The sequence below is a fragment of the Poromitra crassiceps genome (genome assembly GCF_964638095.1).
Source record: "Poromitra crassiceps genome assembly, chromosome: 9".
In the NCBI taxonomy this organism is placed as follows: Eukaryota; Metazoa; Chordata; class Actinopteri; order Beryciformes; family Melamphaidae; genus Poromitra; species Poromitra crassiceps.
The window spans coordinates 12,460,058-12,479,440 of record NC_139630.1 but is presented as its reverse complement, the minus strand read 5'-3'; the positions used below and the strand labels follow the sequence as shown (position 1 = coordinate 12,479,440).

Below are 19,383 nucleotides of genomic sequence, written 5' to 3'. Positions count from 1 at the left end.
GGCTTGACGAGCATGTTGGGAAATGCAGTTTGATTGCATACATACCGGTAGCTGTAGCCGCCTACATGATGCTCCAGCTTCCTCCTACAAACTCGCGAGGGGGCGTGTGCGCCGGCGCGGCGTGGAACTACATAATAGCCGCGCCGCAGCTTCCGCTCTCACGTCACAGTAGTTCAGTCACACACGGACGGTGACGGTCACACATGGCGCCTGCCTGCTCCTGCTGCAGCCGGGCTGTTGTTGTGCTAGCGCTGTCGCTGCTGTGCTTGTGTCGGGCGATCTTCTCCACAGAGTATTTCTCCACGCTCACCTTCTTCAACAGTGACCTGCACAAACATGGCTGCAGCTCGCCCGGAGAGTGGGAAGAATACGCGGCCGACTGCGGTAAAGTGCATTTTTTTACTGTTACTTTGCCACGTCCTCTCTGATACTAAACACTTGTGTATAGCTATAGCTAACCCTGCTGTAAGCTAACGCTAACAGGCTAATAACAAGACTGTCTTTATCTTCATCTCCGGGTCCTTTGACAACACAGAAGAGAATGAGCTAATAAAGCTCTGACTCCTCCAGAGGTTAACTAGGATTTGAATGGAAAGCAAAGGTCAGAAAGGGAAAATGAAAATAGACAATGTGTTATGCTGTATACTATAACGCAGAGATGCTCACAAGTCTATTTTTTTTACAAGTCAAACTCAAGTCTCAAGTCTTTGCTCACAAGCAGTCAATGGTCACAAGCCCAAGTCAAGTTTCAAGTCTCTTATGGATGACAAGCGTTCTATCATCTCCTGGCTGAATGCCATCCACATCCAGTCTGCTTAGAACACTGCATAGCTAAAACTGAGGAATTCAAAGCATGCACTGTATTATCCTCACTCCTTATCTATTGGCATACAGTACCAGCATTGATTAGTTGACATTGGCATTGATGATTAGTCGAACTTTCCTTAATGTTAATACACACAAAAAAATAAAGATTGTTCACAAGTCCCAAATCTCAGGTCGAAGTCAAGTCTTAAGTCTTTGAGGAAAAGTATCAAGTCACTGTGTGAGTGACTTAAGTGCAACTCAAGTCAAAGTCTCAAATCCAAGTCCCCCTCTCCGCTATAATGTATAACTTTTAACTTAGGTGGATATTTTCTACCGAACGTTAAAGAAACTCGGTATTCTGAGTGAATCTCAACTCACTGCAGTAACGTTTTGTGTAAAACAAGATTTCCTTACTTCTTTGATTATAAAGGAATTGGGCATGCTATATAAACCAGTGGTTCTCAAAGTGGGGTCCAGGGACCCCCAGGGCTCCTTGATGGGGTTCCAGGGGGTCCCCCAGCAAAAAGGAGGTTCACTTATGTTCACTATAATACCATCCATAAGTAACAGAATGACAGAATGTATGACTGTTTTGGTCACAGGTTTCATACTTTCTGTAATACAATATCTAAAAGAAAAAAATCCTATCAGATTGGGGACCCTGGGCCAAAATCCTATCAAATGGGCGTCCGTGGTCTAATTTGTGTCAGTTTAGGGGTCCTTGATGTGAAAAAGTTTGAGAACCACTGATGTAAACATTATGGAAGTCTCAAAACACACGGTCCCCAGATAAAGCCACACCAGGCAGCCATGTAAGGAAAACATACCTCCAAAGAGCCGTTGTGACGTTACAACATAACACTCATTTCATTTGCCCACTAACAGCGCTGCCCCCGCCAACTGAATGCCACAAACAAACCTTGTTCTCTGTAGCATTTTTGGGGACACCGTGTCACGAAACTGGAAGCAAGCAAGCAAGTCAAAACAATGAGCACGGATGTGAATTAAATTGAGTATACTTATAATTGTTCACACTTAAATTGTGTGAACAAACCAAATATCAGAACAAGAACGGTTCTACTGTATTGGTGGGTAGTATGCTGTTTATTAAAAAAAATCTTATATTTGTTGTTTAAATCTTTATATGTAGATCTTACACTTTTTTAAGAGTATAGTTATTCTGATTGTATACTTGTATATTAGCTAGCTCTCTTTCTCTTGCTGCACTTGTCTTTAGAGATAAGATGTTATTTTAATCCTGTATATTTGCAATGTTACTTTTTCCCTATCAGGACACAAGGCCTGTAGTACAGCCAGAAGGTACAGGCCCTGTACCTTCTGGCAGGGGGACTAACGATGAAAATCAGTCTTGTGACTGCAATTGTCATGCATTTACATTTTGCTAAAATGTTCATTAATGTACTGTCCCTAATTTGAACAAATAAAATGGAATTGAATTGAATTTAATCAGTGTTTCCCCTAGAAGAATTTTTCAGGCCTGGAGGGATTTCGAAACGTACCCCGACCGCAACGGTGGGGGCCCTCGCTGGCGACGCTAAACTTTTAGCTAACCTGTTCGAATCTATATTCGCAATGGCATCCCAAGTATCATCATACTATTATGGGATGCGATGCGAACAGCGCTGCACGCTGGCACAATGCTCCTAAAAGCAAAATGCTTATTGTTTTAAATGATTTGGCATCTTCTATTACTGTCAACACCAGTATTGTTGTATTGTAATAATATGCCATAAAGGTTTATTGAAATTTTGGGGAGAGCAGATTTTTTTTTTGGGCTGCGCCGCACGTTCACGTTAGCAACAGCTCTACATGAGACCAGCGGGCTTGGATCGGCTACTACAGCACAGAGCCAGATGACTGAAGCAGGGGCTGTCACTACCAGCAATTTTGAACGGCGCAAAACGAATAACGTTAACATTACAAATCCTGCCCAACAACGTGTGTGTGTTGAATTTCACTAGCTGGCAGAAAACTGACAGAATTACTGGCGGATATAACGTTAGAGTCGTGTGGGCTCAGTTTTGAACCTAACATTACGTTAAGGAGAAATAGAAACACAGCAGCAGTCTATTGAATTCACAGTTAAAGACTTGTAACATTATTCACATTGGGTTGAAAACAGGAAAGAACGTGAAGTTTCTTCTTTGTCTTAACATTTTCACAACACAACCGACTTCTGCTTAGCCTCTCCTCCCCCTCCTCCTCCGCTCTACCGCTTCTCTGAACTGGGTGCGCCTGTTTAATGGCGTCCGCTTGTCACGGTTGAGTGGACTTGGCCTTTTTTTATTATTAAAACTGCAAAATTTTAATTTGAACAAATAATTAATCACGATGGTCCCATGTAGAAGGCTCAGAGGTCGGGGGGCCGGCCCACCGACGATGCTCGATGCCATCGTGCTACCCCTAACTCAGTCATTTATGTCCCCATTACTGAATCTGATTATTTATCAAATATATCATTGCGTAAATATTTTGTGAAAGCACCACTTCAGAGAAAATACAGAGATTTATTTTGTGCATAACCATTCAGCCTGAAAATACCCGAGATATAACTTTTGATCCATATGACCCAGCCCAAGTTGTCCTTGCTTGTTTTTTCCCCCCTTGTTTGTGATTTTCCTGTCTGTTGCAATTCAAATTTATTTTTATTTATTTTTTAATTTTTAATTTGATCTTGGATAATATTAGGCCTACAGTATCTATTGCAATGTGCTTTGGAAGCTTCAAGCAGTCAAACAATCCATCAATGTACAGTTATGGACATATAGAGCATCCATACAGTTTCTCTCTCTAAATGCTGTGAATACGTGTCTCCTCCAGAGTCATCCATTTTACAGTTGGAGGACCCCGACTGTGAAGAAGGAAGCAACCCCCCCTGCGAGTCGGTCTTCTCGCTCAACGCAGAGAAGATCCTGGTGAGATAACGCACTCACACCCGCCTATCATCTTAACGCATCTGCCGTCTGGAACGGCTTCCTTTTTCATTCAACGAACACGTGGTTTCAGTTCCAGGCCACATAGAGCTCGTTCTCTTCATCTGAACAGGACAACTCTCTGCACGATGTCCTGAAAAAACCTGATGTCCTAAATACACGAGCGTATAATAGGATGATAGTCCTTTATCTCAACTCTTCAGGGGTTGAGAAAAGGCTGTCAGAGTGTTTCCCCCTAATGTCTGTTCAGATTTTAAAAGATGTAGTGTGTTCGGTGCGGTGCGGTGCGGTGCGGTACACACGCTACTGGGTGCATGGTTCAATATTATCACAATATTTTCAGCAAAAGCCAAATGAAGAAGAGAAAATTGGGACTGACAAAATCTTATTTTTGCAAAGCAGAAACAGGGTGACTACCGGCTTCTGGAAGTGAAGGAGGTTTATTTTTTTATCGTATTTGTTTACCTGTTTCTTTTTATGCCAGTTCAGTTGAATAATACAGCGTCGCGGAATTTCCAGTCACGCGAAAACTTTCAAGTCGACAGTTTTCTGCTTCTCACCAATGCCCTCTAACAGTCTCGCCCTGGGTGTTTGTCACACAGTTACTTTCACACAGGAAACCATTAGGCTATTTTGTCACGGAATGTGTCACTTTGCCCTCTTTTGGGGGGGGGGGGTTTATATAATGTCTATGTACTCTCTCTTCTCTGTGTTGATGCATTGCTTTTTCACTCTTCACCCTCCACAGAGCCAGGCCAAGTTGTTTATAGAACAGAAGAAGTTCCCTTTCCCTGTAGATAACCTCAACACCAACGAAGAACTTGGTAAGTTGACCCCCCCCCCCCCCCCCCAATTAAAAACCTCATTAAGACGACTATACCAAGTCTCTATGACGGTTTGGCATTTTCACCCGTCTCCTCACTGTTTCTTGTCTCTGCAGCTATCGGCTACGTTCTGATTGGAAACGGCCTTTACGACGAAGCCATCAAACACTTCTCCCTCTTGCTGCAGGTCTGTTGACATCCAGTGCGTCTCTTAAGCTCAGTTCAGATCACCGATTGGACACGAGACGAGTCGAAACTCGCAACTGCTTTGCAACGCGCCGGGTCTGCAACGTTCTGAAACCTGCCACTTCACACGAGGCGGTGTATCGTCTCCACAGCAACACCTCTCTGTGCTTCCGTTCTTACTGCCACTTTTTTCTTTTCTCTTTTTTCTTTTTGCAGCTAGATGATAGGGGTGGTAGATAAGATATGACCCTAAATAATCTCACGACATTTCAGGGTATTTCTGCACCAATGATATTCTTGAGGATGTGACGAAATACTGAAAATATTGTCTTACTAATTTCAGGGACATACAATTGCAACAAAATAAGTGCTATAGTTTTATATGTCAGCATAAACGTGAACAGTTTTCCTTCAAATATTCAAAGTCGTACTGTTACGCAGCGTAACGATGTGACGTCAATACATCAACAAGTCGAATATTGCCATTATCACGATATGACAATATGGATTTTTGACGATATGAATTGTAACGATATCTCGATAATGATACAATATGGCACACCCCTACTGGATAATAAAAAATGGAAGGTCACCTAATCCTATACAGTAATGCAATTTAGGAGGATACTTGAGGATACTTTACTAATATCACAGCAAAACTATAAGCCTTTCCATGGGAATGCTATAGAGATATTATAGAATATTGCACAAGACAAAAACAAGATAAGGTCAAATGGCTGTAAACTCACCACTAAGTACCACCTGCACATTACACGTACCTATAGGAATATTATAGGATTTCTATAGTAATATTAGTCATTGCAGACTGAAAATTCCATAAACACAATAACATTAGGTCCCTAAACTCACCATTGTGTACCACCAACTATATAGGAAAATTGCAGTAATATTACAGCGATTTTTCTTTAAGGCTTGTGTCAGACATGGCTGTTCATCAAAACAAATGTTTTAGTTGATCCTCTCTTTCCTCCATCCAAAACTTTGCCATTTTGACCAGCTTTGTAACTGACCTCACTAAGCTGATTGGCTGTCGAAACAGGTGCAGCTGACTTTGCTACACGCTGATTGGCTGATTGACGTGCATAATGTTCTAAAAGCAGCCACTGGCAAGCTGAGTCGCAGGCTGCCGGGGTCCAGATGAGAGATGGTTCTGTTCAGACCGCTGCAACTTTTCCCTGCAACGTTCTAAAGCAGTTTCGTCTCGTCTTTAGTCTTTGATCTGAACTGGCCATCATTGTATAAACCAACGTCCGCTTAAAGGATAAGTTCACCCAAAAATGAATATTTAGTCATTATCTACTCAGCTCCTTGCCAATGGAAGGACGGGCGACGTTTTTTTTGTGTCCACAAAACATTCCTGGAGTTTCACAGCAAAACACAGTTGCAGAATTCTAAACTATGGAAGTGAATGCTGACCAACTTTCAAATGTAAAAAATAAACAGAAAAATAAACAAATAAAATGCTCACCTGACCCTAAGATGCCAAGTTGACTTGAAAATACGTCATTTACACCCTGTTTAGGCACAAAAAAAGGGAGGGGGGTGCAACTTGGCATCTCAGGGCCTGTGGAGACTTGGATTACAATACGTCATGTATATGGGAGGCCTTTTCTTTTCTTTTCTAAAAGTTGAAAGTTGGTCAGAATTCACTTGGATTGTTTAGGAGAATTCTGCAACGGTGGTTTTGCTGTGAAACTCCAGGAATGTTTTGTGGACGAAAAAACATCACCCGTCCTCCCATCGGCATGGGGGTGACTATTCACTCTCAGCTAGGGATGGGCATCGAATTTTCGAATAATCGTTGTTATTATCAAGGTCGACTTTTATTATTGAAAGTCGAAATTCGGGATTTTTTTATTTATTTTATTTATTTATTTTGTGAGTGAAATGTTGCATTGTCTCCCCTGATTCTAAGTACCGTATAGTCGAATCGCTTGGTTTGAGCAAGTAAAACAATTTTTATAAGCATTTTAAGCAAGGTTTATGGAAAAATGAATGGCGGATGAAATCCCATGAAGAGGGAGAGGGGGTGACTTTGGCACCCCTTTGGCACTCAGACCTGAGCCTACTAAATATTTAGTGAACCACTCATGATTGTCAAAACTGTTTTTTATTTTCGAAAATGTCAATGTCATGTAACATGTTCTTTACTTCAGCGGTGCAATGCTTGTTTGAGCTAAAAATCCACAGCAGAAGCTTTTTCTATTAATTAATAAAGCCCTAGACTTAGAATCAGGGGAGACAATGCAACATTTCACTCACAAAAAAAAAAAAAATTACATTTTTAATTTTTTTTACATTTTTATTTTTATTTTCGAATTTCGATTAAAAGTCGACTTTGGCCAGCGAATTTCGAATAGTGTTTTTGCTAGAAATGCCCATCCCTACTCTCAGCATACCTATTAGCAGGGCTGTAGTGGTAAATACAGAGGTGGGTAAACTGTCCAAGGTGAGTCGTTATCCGCCTTGTTTTCCACTCATTGATTGATACAGTTGTTCTGAAAATAGGTGAGGAAACTTTCTGCCTCATTTCAGAGGTGGAGAAACTGCATTTACCCTCCACCACGCCCCTGCCTATAGAGCTGAACAGTCACGTGACATCTCTTGCCCCGGAAGTGAGTTCCCCATTCATTTTCTCCATAGACATTTCGAAAAATCCTTATAGAACGAGGTTTTAAGGCTGGAACCAAGCCAACGCGTGACCTACTGAATCGTGAGTGACTATAAAACGGGTGCCCAACCTTTTTTGACCGAAGATCTACTTTTCAAGTAGCCAGCCTCCCGAGATCTACCAGTCCAGTTTGAACATCGCAAACGCACACACATCGTTTCCAGCCTGCAGTAACTAACCTCACAACACTTTCTCGTTGTCCCACAACCACTTGACATTAGGGCTGTGAATCTTCACTGGCCTCACGATTCGATTTGATTACGATTCAGAGGGCTATGATTCAATTTGATTACGATTATCGATGTATCTCGATGCATCTTAAATTGATGCATCACTTTTTTTCCCCAATACATGATTTATTTTTTCTCACTTTCTTTTTTCTCACTGTGTGGCTACTTTTAAAATAAAAGTGCATTTGGAATTGCATTGTATTATGATCCATAATTAAAATAAACAACTGCATGTACTTCCATTATATTTTATTTGATTATTTATATATATATATATATATATATATATTTTAATCGATTTTTGACGCGATCGACCTGGGGTCAGTCCGCGGTCGACCAGTAGACCGCGATTGACTGGTTGGGCACCACTGCACAACCCAAACACACCAGACGCGTATCCAACGCTGAAGCAACGCCTCGTGGAGGGGGTTTCATTTCCTTGTTAACAGGGGAGAGCGATCACACTGGCTGCAGCGAGCTGCCTCGCCTCGCTGAAGCTACGTGTCACGTGTGCCGCAGCCAGAGTTTCACCCGTCTGGTCTATTTTTCACGCAGTACGCAAGCAGCCAGCCATGAAGTCAATACAAGTTGTGACCGGGGCGGGGCAAAACAGAGTGCTTCTGGTGCGAAAGGCAAGGCTCCTGCTCGACGCCTCCGTGAAGCGCTGCTTCTGAGATGCTTTTGGTGTGGACCTAGCCTTACTCTTGGAGCAAAAACAACAACTAATAACAAGTGGAATGTTATATGGTCAGTCACGATTCAGTAGGTCACAGGTTGGCTTGGTTCCAGCCTTATTATATAAGTATTTTTCGAAATGTCTATGTAGAAAATGAATGGGGGAACTCACTTCCGGGGCAAGAGACGTCACATGACTGTTCAGCTCTATTTAGGAATGCAGTCAGATTTTGGCAGCCTCTCTCGCTGCCTAATTCAACTTCCCTGGGTTGGATTCAAGGATGTTCTCCTGAGGTGTTGTGTCTTTGATACAGGGCGACCCAGAGCTGGTCAGCGCCATCTACGGGAGAGGGATAGCTTATGGGAAGAAAAGTCTACAGGTGAGTGATCAGAGTCGCCTATATTTAAATAGGTGAAAAAGTCATGAAAATACACCGTGTGGAGTAGAACCAGATTTCGATTTCTCCGCAGTCATCAGGGGTGCCATTAATGTTGGCTTTTAACCTTTTCTCAACTCTCTTTTATTCATTCAATTTCGTGGTCTCTATCTTGTGTTTCACATTTTGTCTTGTATCGTTGTTGTTTCTCTTATTTTCTCTCTGTGCCAAATGGGCCCTGTTTTTATTGTACAGCTTTGTAAGTATGTTTTGAAAGGTGCTATATAAATAAAGTTTGTTGTTATTATCATTATTATTAATAATAATGTAAACTCACAGGCGCGTGTACACGTGACGTGTAGGCGATTTGCTGATCGCCGAGCGGTGTCATTGGCTGTTGTGCCCTCTCATAGGCGTTCTTAGCTCAAATAAGCGCCTGGTCGGCTAGGTAACCTGCGGGGGATACATTTCAGTTTTAATCTGTTTCTTTTTGTTCCGGCTTTAATGCTTGAAAAGTCTCATTCCTCGCTGTCGTCTCTCCGTTGCCAGGACATAAAGAACGCTGACCTGGCGCTGTACGAGCTCAGCCGCGTTATCACCCTGGAGCCCAACTGGCCGGAAGTCTACGAGCAGAGAGCCGAGGTGAGGCCCCACCCTGCGCTGTACCCCCATACTACCACCACCCACCCTGCGCTGTACCCCCATACTACCACCCACCCTGCGCTGTACCCCCATACTACTACCACCCACCCTGCGCTGTACCCCCATACTACCACCACCCACCCTGCGCTGTACCCCCATACTACTACCACCCACCCTGCGCTGTACCCCCATACTACTACCACCCACCCTGCGCTGTACCCCCATACTACTACCACCCACCCTGCGCTGTACCCCCATACTACTACCACCCACCCTGCTCTGTACCCCCATACTACCACCACCCACCCTGCGCTGTACCCCCATACTACTACCACCCACCCTGCGCTGTACCCCCATACTACTACCACCCACCCTGCGCTGTACCCCCATACTACTACCACCCACCCTGTGCTGTACCCCCATACTACTATCACCCACCCTGCTCTGTACCCCAACACCACCACCACCCACCCTGCGCTGTACCCCCATACCACCACCACCACCCACCCTGCTCTGTACCCCCATACTACCACCACCCACCCTGCGCTGTACCCCCATACTACTACCACCCACCCTGCTCTGTACCCCCATACTACCACCACCCACCCTGCGCTGTACCCCCATACTACCACCACCCACCCTGCTCTGTACCCCCATACTACCACCACCCACCCTGCTCTGTACCCCCATACTACTACCACCCACCCTGCGCTGTACCCCCATACTACCACCACCCACCCTGTGCTGTACCCCCATACTACCACCACCCACCCTGCTCTGTACCCCCATACTACCACCACCCACCCTGCTCTGTACCCCCATACTACTACCACCCACCCTGTGCTGTACCCCCATACTACCAAATGGTAAATGGCCTGCATTTATATAGCGCTTTTATCCAAAGCGCTTTACAGTCAGTAGGTACATTCACCCATTCATACACCGATGGCGGCAGGCTACCACCAGGGTGCTGGCACACCATCAGGAGCAATTTGGGGTTCATTATCTTGCCCAAGGACACTTCGACATGCAGACTGGAGGAGGGGGGAATCGAACCACCAAACTCTTTTATCCAAAGCGATTAGTGGACGACCCGCTCTACCTCCTGAGCTACAGCTACTACTACCACCACCATCTCTTTCAGATATGCCACTTTTCTAACCTGGGGTGTATTTAGCCATTATTTACACCAAGCCAGTTCTCCAATAAGCCTCTGAGGTGGCACCATTTGGGATCGATAGGAGGTTTGTGATGCAGCTACAAAGCCTCTATATTTCCTGAGAGATGGATCAATATGTGATGTTCCCAGAAAGTAAATACAATTCCCGGCATCAACTACTGTCTGCATGGTTAGGCTGTTTTTTGACAAAACAACTTTCTATGGTTGAAGTTATATTTTACATGGACACATGGTGGACCCGAAAGTGACTGCAGAAAAGAACAGCTTTGGTCACGGGGTCCTCATTTGACACTCCAAAATCGTAACTACTTCGGATTAGGGGCGACAAGGCAGTTTTACGCTGCCACACCTCATGCTGCGTTTGGTGCATGTTCGGCCATTTAAAACAACAGGTGGACTTCAAAACGCACGCGTCAGATTGCTTTCAGTGCGTTTGGGTAGAATTGATAGTTTTCCTAGGTAGGAGGTAATACATTTCCATTTCTAAGGGGAAAGAAACTTGATGTGCAACTGCATCTCACACAGGTGCACTTGGAGGCCAAGATTTGTACTAGAAAAGACAAAATACACAGTTTACTTTCTTTCTAAAACATTTCAAAACTGAAACTAAATACATTGAAATTCTCTAAGTATTTGAGTCGTTTGTGTGAAGCAGGGAAGTGACAAGAGATGTGCTGCCTATGACAGATTCAAATCCCTACCGGTGTCGGAACTTGGAAAGGTCATAGCATGCATATGGAGGTAACGATAATGTTTGAAGGTACACCACGGTTCTCAAGCAACCACAGTTAACAACCGTAAGCCCACGACATGTTGCGCAATATGCACGGTGCTGGCTGCACGCCACTACAAATACGTTCATAATGACGGAGGACCCTTGTGTTCATAATAGTTTCAGTTTCCGTTCAATAAAGCAATATTTTTCTTCAAAGCAAAATACTTGTTTTTACGTTTAATTTAAAGGGGTGGGGGAATTATATCGTGAATTTCAGTATACCGTGGTATTTTGGTAGTTACTCTACCGTACTGTGAAATTTCATAGCATTACATCGCGTCCGTAGGTCACTTATATTGGGCATTTCTTTTTTTTCTTTTTTTTGTAAATAAAGTTTTTATTTATTTACACACACAGACAGCATAAACACAAATAAACATTTCCAGGCCTGTAATAAATGAACATTGTTTTCTTGATATATTCACAACAAAAAATAAAATAATTAAAGCAATATAATATAACATAGCCACATCACAGTGTCCCCGTCATGCTATGAGCAAAGAAGCGGTCCCATGCCATTTTGAAATCCTCATTTCTATCATTGACTCTTGCCAACATGTGTTCATATGATACTATTTCTAACATGAATTCTACCCACTTTTTTAAATCTGGAGAGGATGTACTTTTCCATCATCTGAGAATCATTCTGGCAGCCGTGACCACGCCTACATATTGGGCATTTCTGATAAAACGTGTTCACTCTGAGGTTAGACTGATGTAGTCGTCTTTTATTAAAAATGAAAGACAACCCAGTCACTATCATCCACCTCGGATGTGATGTAGATTGATCGATTACATATTTATTGTAGAATTGCTCAATACTACATTGTTTGTCAATGGGGAGACTTTAACTAGAATCAATTCTAATTGGACAGTTTGGTCAGATTCCACACATGGATGCATGCGTTTCTTCTGCTCCTTCTTGCTGTCAGTGGATGGATGTAAATGTTCAAACGTTTCCGAGCTGCCAAGAATAAAACTGCAGGGTACACACCGAAAACCTTTTGTTCCCTTTTTCACAAAAATGGTCAAATTTTGAATATCGGCAGAAAATATCAGTATCAGCCTTCAAAAATAGGTCAAACCTTAATCCGCTGCACTATTGCTCATGAGTGAATATTCATGGTGCCTTTCATAATGTAATGTGTGCTTTTGATAGAGGATAGGAAATTGGTTAAATAGAATGGGTCATTCTGTGACCCCATGTAAAATAGTTGCAAATAAGATGGCGCTCCGGAGAGGCGGAATTTATTTTTTGCATATCCCCAAATCAAGTGCCATGACTTTCAGGAGCTGTTTTGAATATGACTCACAGCCCCGAACACACCATACGCTAATCCTACGCTGAAGCAGGCAGTTTTATTTTTCGCCGTCCTCCTTGTTAACAGGGGAGACCGATCACACCAGGCGCAGCGCTTTGCCCCGCCCATGCCACGCTGAAGCGCCACGCTGCACGTGTGCTGCAGCGATAGTTTCAGCGTCTGGTCTTTTTCTTTCAAGCGTGCAGCTCGCAGTACGCGTGCAGCCAGGCCATGAGGTCAATGCAAGTTGTGAGTCAGGACAAGGCAGCACCAGGCAAAACAGAGCGAGGCGTGGAGCAAAGCTGAGTGCTTCTCGTGTGAATGGCAAGGCTCCTGCTCGAACCCTCCGTGAAGCGCTGCTTCAGCGCTGCTTCAGCGCTGCTTCAGCGCTGCTTCTGAGATGCCTCTGGTGTGTGAACCAAGCGTTAAGCTGCCTTCACATGAGAAGAGACCTCTTTGCTCGCCACCAGGTAGAGTGTAGAGCAGAGGGGGGCTAGGCTGCGTGTGGGAAGAGCTGTGATCATCACACCTCTCTGGAGGACAAGCAAGTAGAGAAACGCAGCATCAGATGTACCAGTTTATTACCCAATGCTTTGGGATTCAACACATTCACATTGCTTGCCATGGGTCAGTGTGGTGAGGCAGAGACACAGCAGCCGAGCTTGGCTCATAACAGAGCTACTTCAGTGTGGTGAGGCAGAGACACAGCAGCCTAGCTTCTCTCATAACAGAGCTACTTCAGTGTGGTGAGGCAGAGACACAGCAGCCTAGCTTCTCTCATAACAGAGCTACTTCAGTGTGGTGAGGCAGAGACACAGCAGCCGAGCTTGGCTCATAACAGAGCTACTTCAGTGTGGTGAGGCAGAGACACAGCAGCCTAGCTTCTCTCATAACAGAGCTACTTCAGTGTGGTGAGGCAGAGACACAGCAGCCTAGCTTCTCTCATAACAGAGCTACTTCAGTGTGGTGAGGCAGAGACACAGCAGCCTAGCTTCTCTCATAACAGAGCTACTTCAGTGTGGTGAGGCAGAGACACAGCAGCCTAGCTTCTCTCATAACAGAGCTACTTCAGTGTGGTGAGGCAGAGACACAGCAGCCTAGCTTCTCTCATAACAGAGCTACTTCAGTGTGGTGAGGCAGAGACACAGCAGCCTAGCTTCTCTCATAACAGAGCTACTTCAGTGTGGTGAGGCAGAGACACAGCAGCCTAGCTTCTCTCATAACAGAGCTACTTCAGTGTGGTGAGGCAGAGACACAGCAGCCGAGCTTGGCTCATAACAGAGCTACTTCAGTGTGGTGAGGCAGAGACACAGCAGCCTAGCTTCGCTCATAACAGAGCTACTTCATAGAAACAAACAAGTTGAATTCACTTGAACACATTGTACTCACATTGGGATGAAAATATGAAAGGATGTGTAGTTTCTTCTTTATCAAAATTTGCACAACACAACCTGTCAGCTCCGCGGCTCAGTAAAGTGTGTGTGTGTGTGTGTGTGTGTGTGTGTGTGTGTGTCTGTGTCTGTGTCTGTGTCTGTGTGTCCAGATCCTGTCTCCACTGGGGCGTATCAGCGAGGCCCTGGGTGACCTCACCAAAGCCATCCAGCTGCAGCCGTCAGCTCGCCTCTACAGGCACAGGGGCACACTGCTCTTCATATCAGAGGTTTGACCCACAAATATGACACAAACTGTGTGTGTGTGTGTGTGTGTGTGTGTGTGTGTGTGTGTGTGTGTGTGTGTGGGTACGTGTGTGTGTGTGTGTGTGGGTACGTGTGTAGTAGAGCAGGGGTGCCCAAATTCTTTCCCATGAAGGGCCAAAACTCAATCTGGGTGGAGGGCCGAGGGCCAAAAATAAACGTTGTGGAATTAAAATGTATTGTGTTTTATAGAAAATTAACATTCTAAATCTAAAATAACATTTCAATATAATAACCTACCGTACTTTTTATCTGTTTGGTAATTGTAATAATTTGCAATTGGCTATATATATTTAAAAAAACATCTGCATTTGTGGGGAGCTTAAACATTTAATCAGTAAACACCCAGTTAAAAACAGTTGTATTTTCCACCTTTGTAATCAAGAGAGAAATTTGACTTAATTCACAACTTGGAAAATCCTCAAGGTACTTTGAAAATCAGCTTTATTGTCCATCTTTTGTAAACAATTTGCCATGGCAATTTGCAGGGATGCAATCTCAGGAGTGAACACAGTATCCGCAGCCACATTCAGACACTGTTTCACAAAGTCACCACATGAAAAAGCTCGTCCACCCTTTGCAATCAGTGCAGATATCTGATAACTTGCCCGAGTTGCATCCTGGATAAAAAAATCGGGGGGGGGGCGCCGCCCGTGGCGGGCCAAAACAAACAGAGCGTGGGCCAAACTTGGCCCGCGGGCCCCAAATTGGTCAGCACTGTAGTAGAGGTTTCATAGACTAGACGACTTATTACTTTACTTTATTTGTTTATTTGGACGGGACAGTGCATATTCATGAACATTACACAAGGCAACGTAAATAAGCCGGAGTTAGCAAGAATGCTAAATTACATCCGTAGTCCCCACAGAGAGACAGAAAAACGACAGAGGCAGCACCAGGACAGAACTAAACAGAACAATACAAAAAACAACATGAGCAATAACAAAACCAAAACGAATCAGAACTAAAGTAAACCAAAATGAACTAAACTAGGTTAATAAAACAAGACAAAACAAAAACAAGAAACATAACAGAGCAAGCAAAACAAGAGCACTACAGTGCAATTTACACATGGTCGCAGATTTGGCTATTTAAAATCCATTTTTTTACGTTGTGTTTGAAAGATGGGAATGACAGACAGTTTCTTATAGTTTGAGGTAGCGAATTCCAGATTTGGCAGCCCTGGACTGAGAGGGTGTTTTTGCCGAAGGCAGTTGACCGGTGTGGTACTACACAGTCCCCTCTGGCGAAAGCCCGAGTGTTGAGTCCTGTGTCAGGCTTCCGTTTTATGAATTCCCTCAGGGGGGGCGGGCAAAGTCCATGTAAGGTCTTATAGACAATACCAACCTGTTTAAAAACTTTAAAGTTGACAAAACTTAGAAAATGATACTTACTGAGGATGTTACAGTGGTGATATGAGTAGGGTTTTCTGTCAAAAACCTTCAGTGCACTTTTATATAACTGTTCAATGGGTTTGAGGATCGTTACTCCTGTGCAAGACCAGTTTGTGAAGCAGTACTCAATACCACTAGTTTACTGTGCATCGTTAGCCTGGGTAAACCCAGCCCCCACGTGACCTCTATTTGCTATCAGTCACAAAACGTTGAAGGCTGGGTTTACCCAGGCTAGTGCATGTAGTCGACTAATCGTTCATCTGTGTTTTAGGTATAAACATTAATTAATTAATTAAGTAATTTAGCGGCACAATTGTAAATAGCCTCTCGGAGCCAATCAGCTATTTCACATATCGCCAGGTTGGTCCCGTTTACATTTGCTACTCCTTTACTGGCTGTTTTTGAGACCTTTTTGACGAAAATGAATCATTTGTATTGGGTGGAAAAGAAATATCCTGTGAGTAGTCTACTACCTTTTGGGAGTAGTCGGCTACTAAAATGCAGTAGTTGTGACTGCGCTAGTGTGTTGACCCTGCGCTGTGCCTCCCCGTCAGGACTACGTGGCCGCCATGTTGGACTTCCAGCAGTCTCTGGAGCTGAAGAAGAACCAACCAATCGCCATGCTGTATAAAGGCCTCACCTTCTTCCACAGAGGCATGCTCAAGGTACAGAACGTGATAGTATAGTCGTAACAGGTAAGCAGGGGTGGCAAAAACCTTTTTGGTCGCGGGACAAACGATATTAAAGGATGGGTTTTCCGTGGGGAATATGAATATATATTAAATCTCACGCCCCTAAGGTTTTCGAATCCGTTGAAATTTTTGAAATTGGATATTCACTGCCAGAGATATCAAGCATCTCTCACATATTTTTTGGGCCAGCCGACGCGTTTCGCGTCATCTGGCCTAAGTCCGCCTTGCGGAAGTCGTGCACCTATGAACTACAACTGTTGTTGGCCATGGTCCCGCCTCTAGAGGTCCTCCACGCCCCTTCAGAGGCCTTGACCAAAACAAAAACGCAGCCATCTTGTCAACCGCCTAGCCTGCTGTAGCTAATATTAGCTTCCCATAGTTCCTTGCAAAGAGACCATTATCTCGGGAACGGAAGCACTAATCGACACGGGACTGGCGGCATTGGAAAGCTCGTCAAATTTTACATCTAGTAGTAGGTGGGTTGAAGTAACGAAATCAACGCTGAGCAATGTACCCGTTTTTACACATTTTTACAGAAAATAGTTACAACATCAGATGCGCGTAACTCCTACGAAAATGCCTTAAAATGCATGAAATTTTTTTTATGAAGACATCTCCCGACATATATACTACCGTTTACATTTGGTGCAATTTGGAGGCAATTTTATTTTCGATTTATTTCTTGTTCTTTGTATATTTCATTGTCGAAGCCTTCTTCTTCTTCTTCTTTGAGTTTTATGGCGGTTGGCAAACATATATGTGCATTACCGCCACCTACTGGAGTTTGATATCAGCCAAATGCCTGAGGGGTGGGCATAAAAACGAAGGCCACGCGAGCCCAGTGCATTGTGGGAAATGTAGTATTTCGAGTCCCCGCACCCGCACCTCCCCCCCACCACCCCCCCCCCACACACAGAGTGGATTTCGGTTGATATCTCTGTGAGTAAACCTCCAATTTCAAAAATTTCAACGGATTCGAAAACCTTAGGGGCGTGAGATTTAATATATATTCATATTCCCCACGGAAAACCCATCCTTTAAGCGCAGACGTTTTCATCCAGTTACATTGAAAGAACAGTTAAAAAAAAATTGTGCAGAAAACCCCTGTGCCACCATCATTTTCTATCAAAATAACTATACAGCACTACTGAACAGTTTACTTGTTGACATACTGTTAGGCGTGCTGTGAGACTGGTGGATTTACGTGCGGATACTTAATGTCCAAGACACACTATGGTAAACTGAAGTCTCGATAACTAGGAACGCTGTAGCACTTGATAGCTCTTGATAGCCGAGTCTGCAAGGTTCGAAGATGGGAACTGTTGCAGAAGGTTAGTCTATGAACAACTACAGAGGACTAGCAGAGGCCACCCTTATAGGTCCCGATGGGAAATCACACTGCGTTGTGACATCATCAGTGAGGCCATCAGAGACGACATGATCATGAATTATGACATCATCACTGTCGACATCCCAATGATGACAACCTAACAGCGTCCAGTAACGTAGTCAGATAGTGATGTAGTCATGACATCATCCAACAGTTCGTACTCATGGGGGAGATGTAGGTATGACGTCATCTAACACATTACAGTAGTTACTTTATTGATGTGCTCAGCTATTACAAGTGGATCCAACCACTGTCAATTCAGAAAGTAGATTTTCTTTCAAATCTTAGCCAACTTTCACACTTGCAGTTTTTGATTTTTTAGGTCCATCCACATGGTCTTTTTATCTGTTGAACTCTGTGTTCTCTGCTTGCCTTTCCCCTTCTCAGGAAGCCATTGAGACGTTCAAAGAGGCTCTGAAGTTGAAGTCTGACTTCATAGATGCCTATAAAAGCCTAGGACAGGCCTACAGGTACAGCTACAGTGACGTGTTAATTTTGTCAGCTATTTGTTTTATTTAGTCTTAAACCCAATGTCCACCAGGTGCAGTACGGGCTCTGTGTGGATCCGGTAAAACTGCCGGAACTGACTCTCGCTCCCATGTTAACTCATTGAGTGCCAGCCACTTTTGGAGAACGGACGCTCCCAGTGCCAGAGTTTTCAGAGCGTTTTCAGTGATTTCTCGAGGCCCACAGAATATTGTGTGATATTACTATGTAAACACCGAACACGCAAAAAGAACAAGGAGACTCTATTGTATCATCAGCAAAAAAAAGTTTATTGATACCATTTTCCGTTCTTTAGTTATGAGCCGGAGAAGATAGGTTGTTTTCAGCGTTTTCAGGCATTTCAAATTATAAGCTGAGATATTCAGCCTTTTGTGAAATGCAGCATTTCAAGCACATTCACTGACTCTAGATACGGTAATATTTTCTGATGTAGTGATGTGGTGTAGTTGTGTCCTGCCCTGCGTGCCCCACCCCCCCTCCCCCCCCTCAGCTGAAAACTCCTCCCCACACTAGTAACACACAGCCTCGCACCAAGCGTCTAGGAAGCCTGGGAAGCGCCGCCTCCCAGGCAGCGCAACATGGAGAAGCCACACGCGGACTGCAGTGAAAGGTTTGGCTTTTCAGTGTCGCGCTGCTGCTTTTCTAGCGGCTAATCATGTGGAGAAACTATGCTGACAGACAGACAGAGGCAGAAGGACTCAGTTGTGTGCGCGGATTGACTGTGTTCGCAGCCCCCGTCAGTTGCAGCCAGAACAATCTACATGGCTCTGGAGTGCAGCATGAGCGGGTTCTCTTTCATCAAGGCTATTTTAGGCTGTGTATTCCTGACATTTCTGTAATCTGGAGAGCACTGTCGCCACCTAAGGGTTCTGTAAAATAGGTTATAGACCTCCAATAGCTACTATAGTTGTACAGGAGCTGCGGAAGGCTTTGATCGAGGTCCCACCGTCAAAAAACGCATTGGACGTCGAAGGACGTCCGTGGCACTCTACGTCACTATTTAATTGGACGTCGAAGGACGTCCATGGCATTCAATGAGTTAATAGATGGACAATACATACAC

The 19,383-nt window shown here is 44.1% G+C and overlaps 1 protein-coding gene across 1 annotated transcript in view; it reads left to right on the top strand.

Moving 5' to 3' along the window:
- Positions 1-203: 203 nt before the first annotated feature.
- Positions 204-19,383, top strand: part of ttc13 (tetratricopeptide repeat domain 13) — a gene marked incomplete at its 5' end in the record, with an annotated part of 122,543 nt that continues 103,363 nt past the window's right edge. The window contains 9 exons of the mRNA XM_083643783.1: positions 204-384; positions 3,649-3,743; positions 4,510-4,585; positions 4,702-4,772; positions 8,683-8,748; positions 9,295-9,387; positions 14,187-14,303; positions 16,286-16,396; positions 18,201-18,283. Coding sequence (XP_083499909.1) covers positions 204-384; positions 3,649-3,743; positions 4,510-4,585; positions 4,702-4,772; positions 8,683-8,748; positions 9,295-9,387; positions 14,187-14,303; positions 16,286-16,396; positions 18,201-18,283 — 893 coding nt within the window. The remainder of the gene's footprint in view (positions 385-3,648; positions 3,744-4,509; positions 4,586-4,701; positions 4,773-8,682; positions 8,749-9,294; positions 9,388-14,186; positions 14,304-16,285; positions 16,397-18,200; positions 18,284-19,383) is intronic.